General features: G+C 36.9%; 1 protein-coding gene across 4 annotated transcripts in view; it reads right to left on the reverse strand.

Annotated features, from left to right (window-relative positions):
* The window catches only part of PARG (poly(ADP-ribose) glycohydrolase), a 59,819-nt gene that overhangs the window by 16,749 nt on the left and 23,302 nt on the right, over positions 1-19,768 (reverse strand). For all 4 annotated transcript variants that reach the window (XR_010744137.1, XM_066324198.1, XM_066324197.1 and 1 more), the window contains exons 8-12: positions 16,548-16,640; positions 14,269-14,426; positions 4,823-4,902; positions 2,366-2,426; positions 1,649-1,724 (exon numbers count right to left, since the gene is read on the reverse strand). Coding sequence is in view for 3 of the 4 variants with exons in the window: in XM_066324198.1 (XP_066180295.1) it covers positions 1,649-1,724; positions 2,366-2,426; positions 4,823-4,902; positions 14,269-14,426; positions 16,548-16,640 (468 nt within the window). In the remaining variant the exon portion in view is untranslated. The remainder of the gene's footprint in view (positions 1-1,648; positions 1,725-2,365; positions 2,427-4,822; positions 4,903-14,268; positions 14,427-16,547; positions 16,641-19,768) is intronic.

Genomic DNA, 19,768 nt, shown 5'->3' on the forward strand with positions numbered 1-19,768 from the left:
ATGCACTTGAACAAGGCAAATCATTTTGACTCAAAAGGTTTCTGCTTGAAATAGAGAAGCTTTAGAATATTTTTTGCTGCAATTGTACGTATTTTGCAAATTATGTTTTCATACAGACAACAGCTTTAAAATGAGTTTGTTTATTCCATAAAGTAATTACTATTCACTCAAATTAGCTGCTCACATAAATTTATAATTTTAAGAGTTACTTCATCTTTCAAATGCTATTAGCCTCTTACTCATTTTTATTAGGTAGCTGATGAGAGCACAGGTACAGGAGAGGGACATGTTTTGGGGTAACATGAACACCTGTGCAGATTACAAACTGACCCAGGAGGCAGCGTCCAGAGCACACCAAGAGCCAGCCACTACAGCAGCATTTGTTCCTTTAGTCTATCCTGGAAATACATTTCAGTTTTTTAAGATTTGCTAAACTTGACTGTGATAAAAAAAGTTCTATGAAAACCACTGAGATGTGCAGTGTGCCAGGGCCCCAAAGCACTGTTACTGTGCTGAGCAGCCTCCCCTGGGGCCCCAACCTTGTCCCACACCAATCCCCGCCCTGTCCTGGACCTCACCTGAGACACATGGGGGTGGCCCCAGCCCAGCCCAGCGCTCTGCTCATGCCCACGTGCTCACCAGACATCTCTCACTGTCCTTGGTGCCCTGACTCACCACTTTGCCTCTATCTGATGGCCACCAGCCATCAGCAGGAATTGTCACCATCCCTCCCCCTGAAGCTGGGGTCACTGTGGACTCCTGCTCTGTCCTGCCTTGGTCCTCCTGCTCTTCATCTGAGCAGAGATATTTTGCATGATAAGGCTTGAAATAGCCAGGAGGAAAAATATCACATCCTAGGCAATACTCCCTTATATGGAGTGCGATACTAAGAAAAATGGTCATTATTGAGCCATTGCTGAGTTCTTCATAATTTCAGCACACATTTGAGTGCTCAAGTTTCATAAAGTTATGAGACATTTTAAAGTCTGAGCAAAAAGCATTGCAGAAAAAATTTCTCACCTCCTTCCTCCTCTTCAAATGCAGTACTTGTCCCTGGCCAAAAAAGTTCTAATTTTTACTCTTTTTTTGTAAAAGAATTCTAGAATGTTGACCATTAAAAAAAAAAGGCAGAAAGCAAACAACTAATTAAAAACTCAAACATGTTTCTTCCTATAGATATGGACAGGGCATCCTCCTTATGAATTTCTTTTGCTGACTGCCTTCCAGACTGAAACAGTGGTGCTGGCAGCAGCAAGAAAGTCTCCTGGAGCACTGACCTGGTCACTGTCTGGGGCACAAAAATAATGTTTTTAAATAAACTGAAACCCTTGACAAGTCATCAAGACTGCAGCCTGAGTCTTTTGTCTTGTCAATCTTTGACCTGGCTTGAACCAGAAGACCTGAAGCTGTCCAGGACTTGTGATATTCTGTCAGCCCTTTCTGTAACAGGTACATGTGCTACCTAGATGAGCTGGGGAACATTGACAGTATTGACTGCCCACGGAATTAATTTTGATGAGTTTTTTACACTGCATAACATCTTGTCATTTAAGTCAATTGAGGATAAACAAGTAACTTCGCTAAACTGGCATACCATAAAAGTATGACAAAAGCATGAAAACTACATAAAACTCTTATATGAACTCACCTGCAGCATACCTTGTCCATTGCTTTCAATGGTGCCTTCATAGGTGACATGCAATCTAGAAAGTTTTTTCTGAGATCTACCATTGAGGAAAAACATTGTATAGAAAGGATCATTTCAGAACCCCCACAAAAAATTATTCATTTTAAACCAAAATTCACCCAAACCCAAACTGCTTACACTCCTTAAACATAAGGCGGTTTTAAAAACCCCCAATAACCCTGATGGGAAAAAGAAAACATATTTGCCTTGCAGAAACCATGTGGAAAAGTTTAACACAGTCATTTGTTCAGTTTTCTCTGCCTTTTACATAAAATCCCAAATCTGAAGTTCTAAGTTTTCCTGTTCCCCAGCAATGAAGTTGCAATACTTGTGCTCATGCTGGTCATCACCCATACTTCATTATATTTCCTGTAATTTCTTAAATCAAGCCATCCCTCTCTTTTTTCCCCCAACTCAAGCAACAACAACACCAAAGATATTGTACTGTTTCAAAACTTCAACTAAGACTTGTTTCCTTTACAGACAAATATACAGAACAATTCAGGACACAAACTACTTGTGGCAATTCACCCACTGCCCTCTGTATTTCTTTCTGCAATGATCCATAGCAAAGATTGTTTTCTGTATTACTTCTAGACCTGAATCAATTCCAAATGAATGACACTCAATTATCATGGACTTAAGAAATTTCTTACATTAACAGGATGTTTGACTTACCTCTCCCATTCTGGAAACTCCTGGAGACATTGCCTTGTAAACGTCACCAATCCCGTAGGTTCTACAGGCAAACCAACCCCAAAGGAAAATGTATTAAGTGTGGGAGCTTAGCCCTTAGATTATCTTAACTGGCAAGCTTTGAAAGCTACAAACATCATTCTTGGCAGAGTCCAAGACCTTAACTTTGCTCAAGAGTGATTCTGATTTTTCCCCTGACAGCCCATGTTCTAATTGAAAACAAGTAACATGAAGACCAAAATATTACTTCTCTTCTCACTTTGCAGTTTGAGCATTTTAGTTTTCCCAGATCTAAGAAAAACTATTTCTTAAGTGATTGTCACTTTAGCAACACTATACACTATTAGAAAAATCCAGTAGTTGAGTAAAATGTGCTGCTTTAGAGAAAGAGATTGTGAACGTTTAAAATCAGCAACTTTTCAGTGTCAACAGACAATCCAGAGTATTGCACCTATAGAGGGAGGAAGCAGCAGCTCCTATTTCCAAGGAAGTCAAACTATGTCAATAAGCACGCAGTGTCAGTAGATTCCAAATCAAGCAGTTTTTAACCCTGCCAGGATGCAAGTGAAATTCAGTATTCCAACTGAGAAAAGACTCCTGCCCTCGAGGGAAAAAGAGGAGCTGTTGCTCATTGCAGGAAGGATGCAGTATTATCTTTTCTCCTCATTTCACTCAATAAAAGTTCAGTTTTGCAATAGAAAGGAAATATCAACCTTTTATTAGGTGATGTCATCTTAACAAAAACTTCAATCATGACTTATTTTTCTGCTACAGTAAGTCTACTGTGATTTGTGAAAACATTAAGAACAGTATGCAAAGCACAAATGCATCCTTCTAAAAAAGCCTTAAGTGATCCTAAACTTTAATTTAAAATTTTAGTTAAAACGAAATTACTTTCTCTGAAAAAAAGTGCATAGCTTTCAAGCACAGTATTGAGTGCTCTTTCACAAGGGAATTCTGGTATGAGCTGTAGCATTCTACAAATCAAGCATTCACCTTTTGAGCACAAGGTCTTCACTTTCCACTGTGTACTTTTACAGAGAACTCAATTATTATTTACAATAAAAATAGTTTAAAAATTATTACAGCAATTTATGAAACTAAGTTACTTCAGCCTTACTAATTCCTGGAACCAAAAAAGAATAAGAATGGGGTATTTTAAAGGTAAAATAGGAATTTTTAATTCAAGGAAAGAGCATTGAAGAATCTCATTAAATATTATTTAAAGTATAATGTTAGGAAATCTAATATGGTAGTTTCATAAAGCATGTCCCATCAAATTTCACATGTTCAGGGGCTCAGGGTTTGGTTTGCACAAAGCCATTATTACTCAAGCATTAAAAAAAACTGGTACACCATATCTCTTCTTAGTCCCACACATAGATCACAAGTTAGATTTTACCTCAGAGATTTAGTTCTATTGATATTGCTTAAAGTCTGACAGCTGAAATAGGATATAGCTACATTTATTTTGTGGTGAATTAAAATGAAGAAGATGGTCTGAACCAAGTAAGGGGCTTTTATATTTAATAGTTTAAATCCATCTTCTTTTAAAACAAACCCTTCTGAGAAAGTATGAGTTAATAGAAAAATGCTGCCATGTAAAGAAAAGGTTCTTTCAAAAACGACTTTTGTAAGTGTATTGCTGCAGATCTGATGCATGCTACTACAGTAAATTCTCTTTCTCCTCAAAAATGCAATATATAACTTACGGTAGTTATCACAAAAATAAATCTCTTTCGAAAGCTTATGCAAATGTTCAAATCTGTGGTAATAACAGAAGATCTGACTATGCACTGAATTCTCCAAAAGCATGAGATCTCTCTTGCTATCATTTGTTTTATTGAACTGGGCAAACTTAAAAACATCTTTGCTTTGGAACCATAGAAGGGAAAACCCTGAAATATCAACACAAGTAGGGGGAAAATCCCTCAGAACTACAAACCATGGTCAAAAACTAAATATGCACTCTGCAGGAAAAGTGAAGCTTCACTCAAAATCTTTAAGTCTGTATTTTAATGGCTGCAATGGTGCCAAGTTCCCTGTACTTTGATGTGGTGAGGCAAGTGGTTGCACTATTATTAGCATTATATATACACATATATTTATACCTACACATGTACACAATGGTCTACCCACTTTATATATATATATATATATGGGGCTAAAAATATATTTATGTATTGTACTCACACCTCATACATATATATTTATATATATTTATCAGAACAAATAAACACAGAATGAGCTCTAGGCAAATAGTTTGTTTGCATGCATCATACATATGGTAAGAAGTGCCATTAGGATGAATATCAGTGTACTCTGCAAGCTGTTTTTTGTTAAATACTTCCATCACAGCTGTGCAGCCATTTTTTAAATTTAATGGGATTAAATTTTTCATCTATCTGCTTTGCAGCTCAAAAAGAATAAAGGATATACTTTTTTCTGTGACTCTTCTAAAATAGCAGAAAAGGGTCTTAAGTTTCTCCGGCTTTCTTGGTGACCTCCCTTCAAACAATCTGAAAAACAGGAATAAAAGCAAACAATTAGATTTCAGGGATGTAGTGCAGAGCAATTAGTGCTACTTACTAATTGCAATTTGATTTTTTGTAATTATTATGCACACATTTCATTAGCCTTGCATTAAGTACTGTACTGTAGAAAGAACCCTCTATACAGCCCCTCTGTAATTCAAGATTTTAGGACTAATGAGTTTATTGACTTGCTATATTTCTGATGAAGATGCCAAGTGAACGCTTCTCTCACTTGCACCAATTTTCTAATACCAAGAAACGTGATTTCAATATGAACATTTTGGAAAGCTACTAGTTTTATTTGCAACAAATTGAAACATTTAACAGGCCATTAAGTGACCAAGGGGTGAAAACAAGTATTTTGAGTACTCCAAGAACCAAATGTCACCCTCCTTTCAGCTCAGTGACTTGCTCAGAAGAATTAATGCAATCTTGTTGCTTTCAAGAGCTGCACTGCACCAGCAGCATTTCTAAAGAAAAGAACCTTCCCCCAACAGAAATGGCTCCATCCACTGGGTTGTTGCAGCCACTCTAACAGTCATTTGTAAAAAACCTAAGCATTAAAAGGAAGGATCCTATTTTAGCCATTAAGTGAATGTATTCTTTTAAGGCTAGCTGAAATACTTCTACTGCATCATCTATCTTCCAGCAACTTGAACACGCATTACTTAATTTCACTTCCAGCAGAGTGACAAGGCATTGTTATTGGCAACACATAATGGAATTTATCTGGAAGGAAGACAGCAGTGACTTCAGAAATAATACCCTTTGAATAGGAAGTTTACTAAAAGATGTCTGATCCACTGAAAGCCCTGAGGATATAAGATTCCCCCCCAATAAACAGTCTACGTAAAGCAATGACACAACATTATTTCTTTGTTTCTGTGTAGTGGAATGACAATCTGCCTTTAAAACTCAAGTGCTGAGAGGTGAATTGAACTAGATTCAACAAGGAGTGAACTAGATTTTTTTTCAGCATTTAAAAATCCTTATGATGCACACAGGCTGAAGAGATCAATTGCATCTGAAATCTTATTAAGTCACAGAGGTTAATTTTACCTAGCATGTTATTCTTTGAATAATGAATCAGGACTTTTGGAAGGTAAACTCCGAATTTTACAGTCTATTCTAAAATGGGCCTATATGCAAGTTCTATCAAGGCCTTGAGCATGCACAGGTAAGAAAGGGTTTATAAAGAGTTAATGCATGCATGTGTGTGCAGGTGTTGCCTAAATTACCTCAGCCTCTTATCTGAAGTCTCATTTCGTATGAAGTTTTTAAACTGGTTAATTTATCTGTCAGCCTGATCATGCCTTTGCTAATTTTTTGGCGTCCTCACATCGAAGTGACATCTTGCTTGCGTTGCAGACTCTCAGGAGAGAGTTCTACATGTCACAAGGGCAATATGTGGTTCAGTATAAACAGCAGGCTGGGCAGGAAAGGTGCAGAACTATGCCTGAGTAAGTCAGATAAAGCTAAAACCAGTCATATTTGTGAATGCAACAGGAAAAGCAAGTGATATTTACATGATTAAAAAATGGCCTGGTCCTACCCCATTAACTTAAATGAGGACATCACATCACAAGTTATGAACTTTTGACCTTGAACCTTACTTCTGAAACAATCAGCTAGACAAAATATGAAAATTTTGGGTTTGAAGCAAATATTTTAAAGAATAAATCTACATGAAGGCATCACTAAGATATTAATAATATAATTTTTCAAGCACTGAGACACAGATCCTACTAAAAATCCACCCAAAAATCTAAGTGGAAACCACATAATTCTCCTGACAGAACGGCCTAGGGCCAAAACCCATTAATTTCAATAAAGAACTCATCCAAATGAAGTGCACTGTAAATCAAATGCACTGCAAGCCCACTTCAGGTGAAGTAATTGAAATCTTCCTGGCCAACTGCATATGTCAGCTTTGTACAGGACGTTCCCACTGCCATGCAGTTACTCCAATTTATCAGCTACAGGAGCTGAGAAAGGCTCCAGACTGATCACCAAAACTCATCTCTGGGCCCTCCAGCCAAGCCAATGTTAATCAAACAGATGATCTACACAAAGATACATTTACGTATTCGAGGCCAGAGATTTTAAAACATAAGAAAGTAGATAAGTTGAACTTTGTGTTTTATGACTTTGCAGATTGTTAAAGTCATTGCGGCTAAATGAGAAAAAATCTTTCCTAGCAATTATTCAGACATTTAATTGTTCTGAAGAGAAATCCAATATACGAGAAATAAAATACCAAAATTGTAGAACTAATATGGGAAATGTAAAACAACTTCAGTAAACATACAGTAAAGTTACAAGGCAACAGCTCTTAAAATTCAACAGTTATTACAACACCATGCACATAATTTTGCATGAGCATTTCCTAAAACTTTTTGGGTGGAAACAAGAAGCATTTTAAAAGTGCAATCAATATTCTGGCTTTTGCAGTCTTGACTGTCAACTCAAAATTGTCGTATTTGTAACCAACATTTCCACCCTTCTAAAGCTGCAGTCAAAAGCTCCAAAGAACCTACTCACACCTCCTTCCAGTGGTGAGGCAAGTGAACTTCAAACTTGCCAAAGAACTTCAAAGGGTGCGTTGAAAATGACACAAAAGAAAAATTACTGAGGAACATTAAGAGCTTTACAAAAGTGACTTTGGCTTGCATGGAGTTTACTGGGGAGATTTTGAACCAGCTTAAGCAAACAGTTCCCAAATACCTTGTTTCTGATTCAAGTAAATTAAAATACAGTATTTACCTGTAAAATTTAATTTCCAAGTAGTTAAATTGCTCCCGTGATGTTACTCTAAGAACTGGTTCCAGCAGGAGCCATTACAATCACGTGATTAATCTCCAGTTCAGTAATTTCATAATGATATTTCCATACCCAGGCTGGGCTTCCTTTGAATGTTTCTTTTCAAGAGAATAATCATGTCTTTACACTGAAGTTGGAACCTGTTGTAAGACCCAGTACCTCAAGTGTCTCCTGAAGAATGCTGTTTTGTCGATTATTTATTGGGTGGGGTTCTCCCATACAGAAACCTGTATCTGCCGTTTTAAAATGAGTTTTTAAATCTGTAAAGCTTCACTTCAGTGAAAAAGATAGGTGATAGGACCAGTCAAGGACTTTCATGAAGAATGGAGCTGCAACAAGTATTTCATTGCTATAATTTATGCTTCCCTTTCCAAGGGAAACAAACTACATTATATTTTGTGAACAGCAATACCCCAGACCCACTCTGGTCTCCAAAGTACCCTGGGGGTGTGAAAGACAATCCACTAGGCTGCAGGAAGAACATATTTTTGTCCCATTCATTAAATAAAAAATATTTTGAAGTACTCGGTTATTTCATCTTTATCTCATCCTTTCTAAATTCTTTGTGTGTTTATAATGCAATATATTTAGTAAAGTAGCACATGTAGGTAATCCCTAAATGAATAAATATGAATATCATTCTGGGTCATGCTCAAAAATGTTGTACTGATTGTATGTGTGATCAAAAAAGTTTGGAGGCAGCCTTAAATAGAATACTTAATATCAATTAGATAATGCAAGATGAGGAAACCTTAGCAAATTTAAATGGGACATTCTTATATCCAATATAAAATATAACCCCCTACTAGAAGCCCTGCAGTCACTGAAAATACTTCAAGGGAGAATTAGAAGGAAAAACTATTCAGTATATTATAACTTCACAAATTTGGACTTAATGGAAATCAAAAGCAGAATAATCCAAATGAGAATACCTTCCAGAGAGATGAAAGGCCAGGCAAATTGACCATCACTCTGACAAAACAAAAGGAAATGCCACTGTCCACAACTTGCATTTCCTGATAGAAAAGAGAGCACACCCCTCACACAAGTCAGGTACAGCAACCTTGGTTCTGCCTTTCTGGTGCCTGGTGTGTGCCTCTTCCACTCAACATGAATTCTGTCTTTCTGTATTAAAACTGCCTTCCTTCCCTTGGCTTACAAAGGACATAATTTTAGGGTTTTCTAATTTCCCTTCATAACAAGCAGGAGAAAACAAAACATTCAGTATTTCAACCTCATGGGCAATTTCTTATTTACTGTGGTGTGTCATAGGTACAAGCTGTCGTCATCTGTGAAGTTATTTAAGAACATGCACTATTCAACACATTATGTTGAATTAGAATTCATCTCTAGATTAAAATAATGACTTTTAAGATAGTGGAAACAAAAAAAAATGGAGTTATGTAATTTTGTTGGGAAATCTAGATGCAAAAATCTTTCATCTCCCGACACTCCTGTATACTCACATCTCTCTTCTCTGTGCTTTCATTCTGTAGTTCTGTTTATTGTGGCAACTAACTTGGTGCAATATAAATCTTTTTAATAAAGGTTTTGGTGATTTATGAGTCTTAAAATACATCAGGTTGCTATCTGAGCTTGATGAAATGATAAGATGCTAACTGCAAGTACTCAACACCAGCAGGTAAAATGTTTTACCCTGGGGATCTAAAACATAGGACAACCAACAGCATGATATAACTAAGTTTTGGACTATACACTATATTTTACTAGCTAAAAAAATATTCAGATTCAGTACTGTTTTAATCACTACAAGCAAAGCAATTATGCCAGATTCATAAAAACAGTGTCCTTTTGAAGTTGTCATTTAAAGAGTGTTTCCACATTTACCAAACAAACTGTTGATTTAAATATTTTTACAGAAAATTACACTCAAAGTAATCCATCCAAGGCTAAGCACTTCACATGCCCAAAGCAGGGCATAACAGAATGAGTTTTGTAAGGATCGGTGTCCTTTAACTCAGAAAATCTAGAACCACTTATCAGAGGAGCACTACATCTCAGTCCAACCAAGCTCTCTCAAAGTCATTAGATAACTTATTCCCCAGAGAATATCATTAGTGTTGTAAAATTGATGTTGTTTATGGAGAGATAATTGCATAACTAGTAAATTAGATTTCAATTCTCCTGCATAAATGTACCATACAGTTTCCCATTTCCTTTCATATATAATATATTCCATAAAAGAAATATATCTTAACTAGTGTGTTTTTCTCCTCATTTCCAATCACTTGAAATTACTTTAAAGGTTTGTTTGATAAAGATGAAGAAATTCAGTCCCAGTGGAATACTGGTGGTTTCAGACCAGAGCATGCACTAATATAGAGCCAGAAGATCTACCAGGCTCCTGTTGTTAGACTTACTGCCTTCAATTCTGAATTCAGCCCCAGGGGCTTTAATGGGAGCTATCTCCAGTTTAACTACAGAGGAATTGAACAAGGAAAAATGGAAGAGTTCTTCTAACGTGACACAACAGCTAAAACAACAGATCTATAGCAAAACAAGATCCTTGACAAACCTGTGTCCTTTCCAGAACACTGATTCAATATTGCAGGCATTTTTCCTCCATTTTGCTTTCACATATAACCAAACTAGACAGTTTCCTAAATTACCAAATTCTATAGTGTCTATAGTGTAATTACAATGATCACCACAATTACCTGTTTTTAAACACTGCAACCAACATCATAAATGTAGAGAGGTTAATGCAATTCAGGCTCTACATTCAACCAGAATGCAACTTCAAAGAAAAATACATCAATAATATAAAATAAAATGGTCAATTCCATTATTTCTTTCTTTTGTGATGGGTTATTTGGGAATAAAGCTGCCCAATCTATTGTCATCATCTATATTATAGTAGTGTTTTTAAAAAGAAAAATTGAACACTCTAAATTTAGCTTGATATTTTGAACAGAAGCAATATTTTATGCTATTTAGTATGATCTAATGTTTGGCCACTGAATGGATGTCATTATTCCCACTTGAATTCATAAATATTAAAGCTCTAAAACTATTAATTCCTTTTTATCAACTATATTTGAAATGCATTATATTATTAATGACTTAAGGCTCATAATAGGCTCATCCCTGCCAAGCAAAAAGGGAAAGAATTCAATTAAATACTGAGTATTTAATTATACACAGGTGACTTTCAGTCTGTAGCAAGATAAGGAATCAAAATGGACAGTCAGCGTCACAACACACCATTAAACCAAATGCTTCAGTGTCAGAAGAGGAATGGCCACATTGATTCTCCCTCTCATTTGGCAAGACTAAGAGCAGGAGAGGAGGGGTAAAGCACTGATGATGTATGTTAATACCAACACATACAACAACCTTCCTCCCAATGAGCTGCACTTATGTCTCTATGAGTCTCAAATTTTAAACTATCTGCAGTAACTGTCTGCAGATAGTTCTGTCAGATTTCTACCTGGAGGGAGTAGGGGTGGAACTTACAATATGGTAGTTAATAGCACATAAAAACCTGAAGCAGGGAGAAGACTGGGAGGAAAGAAAGAACATATCATCATTTAAATGTAAAATTGTAACTTTTTTTTTATGTGTAAAAAAAGGTACTAATGCTTTCAGTCTGCATGAAGTAACCTGATAAAAGACTGCTGTGTAAAACCAGAAATTCAAGAAAACTACACAGTTGTGTTTCTAACTAGAAATTGCAAATTTCAGTTATTCAGTCTCAGAGATTTGAGGGGAGGAGTGGAAGCCTTTTGTAGGAATATAGACAGGACATGGATAAAGGAATCAAGGAACACCACCTTTGCTAAAGAAAAGCAATGCATCCATACACTCAGTAATTTGGCCTTATTAGGGAACAACGGCAGATTATTTTGATGCCTTAAGAACAAGTCATTAATTCACAGTCATATAGCAAATGATTTATGCTGAGGCAAGAACTAAGTCTGAAAAAAGCTACAGACCATAATATTACGAGGACAAAAGGTTGGTGTGTGAAACAATCTGTTATGCCCATCCCTAAGCAGACAGAGCAGAGCAGCAGCCTCCAAAGCCTTTACATCAAAACATTTTTTAAGTAGGAAAAAAAGCCCATAATATTTTAACTTCAGTCATTGCCTACTACCTTTTGAGAACATCCAGCTTCCCAGAAAGCTTTTTTTAAAAAGCTGAAACACACATTGCAGTGAACCAAATCTTGTCATCTTTACAAGTCTGAAACAATAGCTGAAAACATGACAGTTACTCTGTCCTTGCTACTGAAGAAGTAACTTTGCAGGGCAGGAAAACACAGGGTTGACAGGAAGGAAAAAGATATAAGATACTGTCTATCCTCCTTCTCCACCCCCTTTTTTATTTTAACTAGTCACGTTACACACAGTAGCAGAAAACTGTACAGAAAACTGTCTTGTAGTACTCTCTCCACAACTCTTCCTTTTGGTTTTATCCTACCAGTCCCAGTCTCACTGACACATTCTCTCAAATTTTTTCCACTGCATGACAAACCTTGTATTCTGCTTCACAATCTGCTTATCATCAAATTCAAATACAGGGGGTGTAGGAGTGTGGATTTGGTTCAATAAGTGGTTAAGTAAAAAAACAGAATGAAAAGGAAACTACTTATCTATAATGCATAAATTGGCAAATATTGAGGAAGAGCCACTTTTAATCCTCAATAACCAGAGGACATTACCTTCCCTTCTTTTCTCCAGTTTGGCAACAATATTGTTGTTCTTGCACAAATAAAAATGGCTTTCTAGCCTATGGGACTTGAAGCTGAGCATGGCCTCATTCATAATGCAAGAGGAAGGCCTGCAGGTTGTCTGCTCTATTCCCCTTCTAAATAACATTGTGGGCCCTCACTATGATAGCATCAGGCAGCCAAGTCAGAAAACAATGTTGGACTGACTGGAACAGAGGAAAAAATTCGGAATGCTTAAAACTTTATACTGATCATTCTTTGAGTCCATGGTAGGAAAATATTTACCTAATAATTTGCCAAGGTTTTCTATTTAGAAGCAGTTTGCAATATTATGCTCTGAGTCAACCATAAGTAGTACACTGTAATGCTATCACTTTACATTGCTCTGCAATCTTCAAAGAGGAGCATATGAATTTACTCCAGTTATTTAACAGTATTTTATTCTGTAGTTGGTAAGAAATTATCCAACTTGCAAAATTTTGTTTTATAAAATGTTTAAATTACAACAAAAAACAGTAGCCTTAAATCCTTTAAAATATCATAAAATGCAGCTGGAAGTGTGCAGACAAAACAGAACTCCTTCCACACGTTTTCAATGCTCTGAACACCAGTATTTTTTAACGCACCAATGGTACTTTTCATTTATTTCTTCTTAGGAACTACTGGTAGAAAAATCACTGAATTGTGTGGTACAATAATGTCTACCCACACTTCTCTTTGGTAACACACTGCACTCTTGGGATAACCACCGAGACAGTGACCGTGGTCTCTCTTCTGAAATACACAATATGGGACAAACCTGTGACAGCCCTTCGAGGCAGCAGCCCCCAAACCCATCATTAGTACGTTGGCATGCCTGACAATTTATTCTGGGGAGTCCTAGTCTAATACAGCTCCCATAATACATGCACTCAAATGTGCTGGATCAAAGCAACACAGGTTTGTATTTCATCTCAGCTGTCAGAGCACACACAATACATCTGTTAACAGTGAGGAATAAGAAAAACTCTAGATCAATAACCTATCCAAGCTTCAGCCTAATAAACTTAAGGTTGATCTACACTTGTATGGAAGTGCCAAAAACTCTGAACTCATATTTCCAATCTACAAGTCCATGTGAATCGTAACATTCTACAGCAGAAAACGTCTCCATCTACTTCTCTCATTTGAAATTGAAATAAGCATATTTCAATTACAGAAAAGATGTGAAGTAAAATTTCTAATCAAATTTGTTATTAAGTTAGCACTAAGAAAAAAAGAATAAATGTTTGATTATACATCAGCATATCTTTAAGTAAATTGGAAATGTGGCCTTCTTAAGCTAAACTGCAGCAAAAAGAAAAGGTAATTTCAACATGCAGTTCTTCAACTGCCTTAAAATAATGGTATGGATGCTGAAGAATGAACTCCTATTGATCTGACTCAATGTGCAGATCACCACTGATGACACAGGAGACAAGAGAAACGTGGCTTGGGGAAACACCAACCTTTAATTTTAAATACACGCAGAACACTTGAAGCACAACTAAAATATACCATTTTCAGATGATTGGCTTAGGAGGAGGCAGGGAATTGTATCAATCTAGTTATGCCACAGCAAGAGTGTGTCTGTGCATGCTCATGCACAAAAAAAAATCTGAATATTAATCATATCCTCCTGTGCACAAGATCCTTTCTTACACAGATGCACAGTTTCTTGTCCCTTAGAGGTAACAGGAAAAAAAGACAAAAAGCAAACTAGTGAATTTAGTGACAGAAGCATGAAACAATCAAGTTTCCCGTTAAAGCAATATTTTCATGGCAGGGTTATCAGGTTCATTTACTGCTGAGTGCCATACCTGTTGAAGTTAATGTCTGGATAACTGGAATACTCAGACTTCATCTTGGCATTGCGACGTGGAAAAGTACAGAAGAAAGCATTGGCCAGAAAACTGGCGATCTGTTCCTGTGACATTGTGATGGAGTGATTCATCTTTTGTTTCAGCAGAGGTATTGGCTACCAACAAAAGAAATGAGGGGGAGGAAGGGCAGGGAGAAAGGAGGGAAGGAGAGAGAAGAATAATTAGCTTACCTTTTTTGAAAGAGAAAACAGAAGCACAAAATTACATTTGTTACATTAGAGCAAGAGTAATTTAGGCCATTGATAAAGCCTTTAATCAGCAGCACTGTTAAAGTCAAGAACAGTTTATTCAAGACAATTCAGAAAGGGCTTGACTGGCAAACTGCAGATTTCTAATCAATAATAAAAATATCAGGAAAATACAACTTAACAAACAAAACCATCGGGAATGCAAAGAGGAAAAAATAGATGGGATGTTGCAAATCCTGGGCAATGTTAAAAACTGAAATAAAAATCCACTTTCAATAGCTGTATAGTTAGGAACCCTTAGGAAATGCTTTCAGCTACAATAATCATGCTTTGAACTTTACAAAGAAACAAGGAAGTCATGCCACAGATCATAACTCTATGACTTGCTTTGAATTTTTTTCCACCCTACTTGAAGAAATAATACTGATGGTATTTGTAGAAAGTGTGTAATTATTCATTCTTTTATAATCAGAATGATCAAAAAGCTCAGCTTCGCTCTGGTCTTCAGTTTGAAGTTTTATTTTACTTCAGTCAGGGTTTCCTTAATATAAAAAGAAATATAGGGGCATAGGGAAAAAAGAACTCCCCAACCTGAAGCATTACACATCCTTCATTTTATCAGCTATTAGCCTTCTGATTTTTAGCTTTGACTCACAACATTAATATTATTTTTTTAATTATGTGATAATATGGAGCATGGCAGGGGTATATCATTCTGAGTGCTGAGTCCAGTAACCACTATGACAAACCCACTTGACAGGAGAAAGAGAACAGTTTTCACCTGCTTCCAAAATTCTCAGCCATCATCATTAGCCTAGCTCCAGTACAGCTACATTTTCATCCTTCTGGTTGTGAATACAGAAACTGCTGTTGATTTAGACTGTTGAATACACAGCCCTGTTTACTCCAGAAAACAAACAAGTTTTCCTTCATTCTTCTAACTACTACATTCACATTCACTGAAACTCATTCTGTCTTCTGGCTATTTAATTACCAAGTCATATTATGATGTCTGAAGTCACACAGCTAGAGAGGAAAAAAGCCCAAGAAGTTCACTCTAACAAGTTCTACAAACTTATAAAAATAGAATGTTTTGGATAGTGTTATATTGGAACAAATTTATCTTTATGTCCAACCAAAAAAATGAGTCTGACATCTTCACAATTTACATTGCCTAGCAGTACGGGATCTCTAAAAGTCTTGTGCATGACTTGTGTTCAGAAACTTTGTAGCAACAAACATTTTCAAACAACTTCCCTCATCCAATAACCAGCAAAAATAAAAAGGTAAGAAATATTCATAGCTTGAAATTATGTCTCCACTTCAGGACCCTTGCAGCATAAAAGTAGGGAAAGATTTTCCCTGCTTATTCCCAACAGAATCAGTTTAAAAAATGGTAACAAAGGAGTTCACAAATTGTTGTCACCCTGCTAATATGTTACCTACCATACATCCTCACTTGACCAGCCATACTCACTTTTATCAGCTTTACTCCTTAGAGAACTAATTCTCACAGCATTAATACAGAATTAGTTAAGGTTTGTGTATGTGCAAGTACTACTGCTCAAAACAGACAGAAGTATGTTCCCAAGTAAATGAAAGCTTTATGAAAATACCACTTCTAAGATTAAAAAAATTCTAAAATAAAAAATTAGATCAGATTGAAATAAAAAACTGAATCAGATGATTCAATTGTTTCAGTTTCTACGTGTGATTTCACAACCTGATTTGTTGCATGGTCATTTCATTTGAAAAACGCAAGAAGCAACTTCAGCATATAGAAAGGCAAATGTTATTGAAGTTCAGGCTAAAACTGTGATAAGTGATATTTACTTTTTCTTACATTTTATTATATAATTCCAGATGTGTATTGTCCATTCTGCTCCCTAGGTCTCATCTGCCTTCAACACAAAAATTACAGCTTTTATTAAGAACAAAACATGACCCTGATGTTTCGACCTCAGCCATCAGCTGCAGTTTGCAGAGAAGTGCTCTGCCACAGAGTACTTGCCAGCTGTGTTTGCTTACCTGTGTGCAGATACTAGGGAGACAGAGTGCCAGCTTGACCATATCAGGGAGAATGGACTGGAACAGATGTTGAGCCTCTGCATCTTCAAGAACCTGTTAAAAACAAAGAAGGGGGGAAAAAAGCTTTTTACCTCAGAAATAATGACTGAATTAAAAGTTTGTGAAAACAGGACCCATGCAAAAGAAACGACATTGTCACATTATCTTAGATTCATGCCAAATCTGTAACATTTTCACAGTAGTGCCTCACTGAATTTACCTCACAATAATCCACTGACCGAGATACAGAAACAAGTCTCAAAAGTTGCAGTTGAGAAAACATGTCACCAAATGCCCTTTACAGGAAGCTTGAAAAAGTTATCCTTTTACTCCTTGAAGGCAATGAACCAAATTATCATCTGAAAAATCACTACCTAACCACAGAAGTACTGGAATGATCTACTCAAATTTCATACTCAGGTCAGTCCAAGACAAGTACCTGTGACATCCTCGTATTAAGGAGTGCATTTTATCTCCTATTAAGATAAAATTCACTCCTGGTTCAGATCCATGGGCCTCTACAGCAGCAACAGGAAATCCTATGCAAGAGGATGCACTCCTGGGCATTTTCTGCCATCCATTCCCACCATGTTCCCCCACTGTAATATAACAGGTTCAGCCTGGCACGCCCCACATGCTGAAGTTGCAATCTTTTCAGTCTCTTCCTGTAGGACACCTAATAATACAACTACTTCAGCTGCCTCACCCTCTCTTCTAACATCATTTCTGAGGAGACAGGAATTGACGACACTGAAAACAAATGGGCACACCAATGTTTCACAAGGCTTCCCAAAGCTTTTATACCCAAGAACAAGTGACACCAAACCTTTCTTGTCCTGTTCTCAGTTCCCCCCCTGACACTGTCTGGCCCACTGTTGATGTGTTTGGCTGCCAAGGCCTGTCAAGCCACTATATTCAGAGCAAGTCCAGGAACTCCTTTCCAGTTCCAACTGCCAGCTCTGAGCCAAATATCCCACACCCAGGGTTTAGATGAACCCACCCACATGCCTATTCGTGTATCACACACTTGTTTTTCAAAGATGCAAAAATTTCTTTATGGTGAGCAATACTCTTTTAAGAAAAGCTAGAATAGGAGGTCATATAAAGAAATGCAACATAAAGTGACACAGTTGCAATACGTGAAGCAGCACAAAAGCCTCAAAATTCTCAACAGTCTGCTGGATGATCAGGCTGAAGGGATATTCCAATGCTGTGGAAGTTTTTGCCCATTATCTATGGATACAGACATCAGAGGTGAGTAGCTGTTAGATTTGTACACTGCATTCAAGGCAAAAAGCAGAGAGAAGAGAACACGCAACTTGCACTACAGCTGGGAAACAGAAGACAAAGCTCACAGCTCAGTTTCTGCCTCTCTCCTCCCCCTGCATCCAGGGAGTCTGTATTTGAGATCACTACTTTCTGCTGGTTTCTAGATTAAAATCCTCAAAAATTCTGAAATGGTGGCTTTAAAACTACACAATATTGTTTTTCAAGTGAAACTTAAAAAATTGATTTGCTACCAGTTTTGCACAAAATCAGCTGCAGACAGAATGGATGAAACAGCATGAAGGTATTACCAACTTTAGTCTCTACAACACTTAAGACTAATTGTGAAATCACAGGAAGAGATCTTTTAATTTATAGTATCAGGGTTCTGTATTTCACATTTCAATGGAAAGTTTCACATAGATTTCAGAATACAAAAAAGACAATTCTCTTGAGAAGAGGAAAATACAGTGCCTCTGACTCAAGACACACTGATCCTCATAGACACTGAAAATATTGTCTGAAGGTCAACAACTTCTGCTCTTCTGAAATCATTAAAATAACTATGGAAATATCTTGGCTCTGTTGTCTCCTGCTCCAAGTAATATCAAGGGATAACAGTACTCAGGAAGTTAAAAACCAAAACACAAGCAAATGCTCAAAGTACAAACAACTTCTGCTTGGGAAAAGGGGGAAAATATAACAACCTCTGCTGAGACCTACACAGTTACTTTCTATGCATTATATATGCTGCTTGTGGAGGCATAAAAATGAGGGTTTAATACAGAGTTTTAAAACAAAACAGGAACTTACAAAGGACAGCAAGCCCAGGAAACATGAAAATCATTTGATATGAGGAAGAGTCCAAGTAATAAACAATTTACTTCTGAAAACAAAATTATTTTTAAGATGAGAAATGAGCAAGATGCCTCTCTCTCTCTCCTGTTGCTGGCTGCATATGCACCTACATATTTACACAGCATAAGTCAAACCCTGAAAACTATGACCTAACCTTTAACATTATTATCTGCTCTAGCAGGAAACTTTGCTCTGTTCTTAGGCACAATGTTTTTAAGTGCCATAAAGTAACCAAATGAGCATGTAAAGCCTGGAATTTCAGATCTCAACCCATAAAATGAATACGTAAGTTACAGCCATTCAAAAACTGACATTTAACCTCAGATGTCTACCAGCCTGTCAAATTCTGATATTCTCTTCCCTTCGGGTAACACTTCCTCTCTTCTAAAGTTGACATATAAATAGTGGCTGCTGTGCTTTGCTGACTGCCACAGACTGTACAGTATCACTTATCTGGTGACACATTATGGCACCAGACTTTGTCACAGCTGTCAAGACTTCAACCTTTTCTTTATGCTTCTTTGAAAACAACATAATAATAGTGTGAGACAATTCCTTCCCAAAACAGTGGCAGGCCAGCAATTGCACAGCTCAGCTCTGATGCAGAATACTTAACTATAAAGGTCACTTCTTCTACTCTGAAATCCTACTTTTCCTTCTTCTTATCTTCCTAATGATGTACCAGAGTATGTTTTCTTTTCTATAGTATTTCTATGCATGAGTTTTACTAGATCCCCACTAATGAAAAATGTCAAAATTTAGAGGTGTTACAGCCCAAGAGTATTCTCGTTGACTTCTGATTATTCTTACATGTGAATGAAGTGAATTTTTAGAAGAGTTCTGGGTGCCATGAGGGCCCCACAACTTCAAATATACGACATTGTGAGTTCACAGACCTTTTAAAGGTGTTTAAAAAAACCCCTAACTGAGCATTGTTCTCTATCAAATGGCCACATCTATGTAACTAAAGCTTACCCTGTCTGCCCAAGGTACAGTACTTCCTGTACAGGTAACATTCCTTCGAGGTGTCAGTGAAAAGGATCACCTGCATATCCCTG

The sequence above is a fragment of the Sylvia atricapilla genome, chromosome 8, assembly GCF_009819655.1.
Source record: "Sylvia atricapilla isolate bSylAtr1 chromosome 8, bSylAtr1.pri, whole genome shotgun sequence".
Taxonomy (NCBI): domain Eukaryota; kingdom Metazoa; phylum Chordata; class Aves; order Passeriformes; family Sylviidae; genus Sylvia; species Sylvia atricapilla.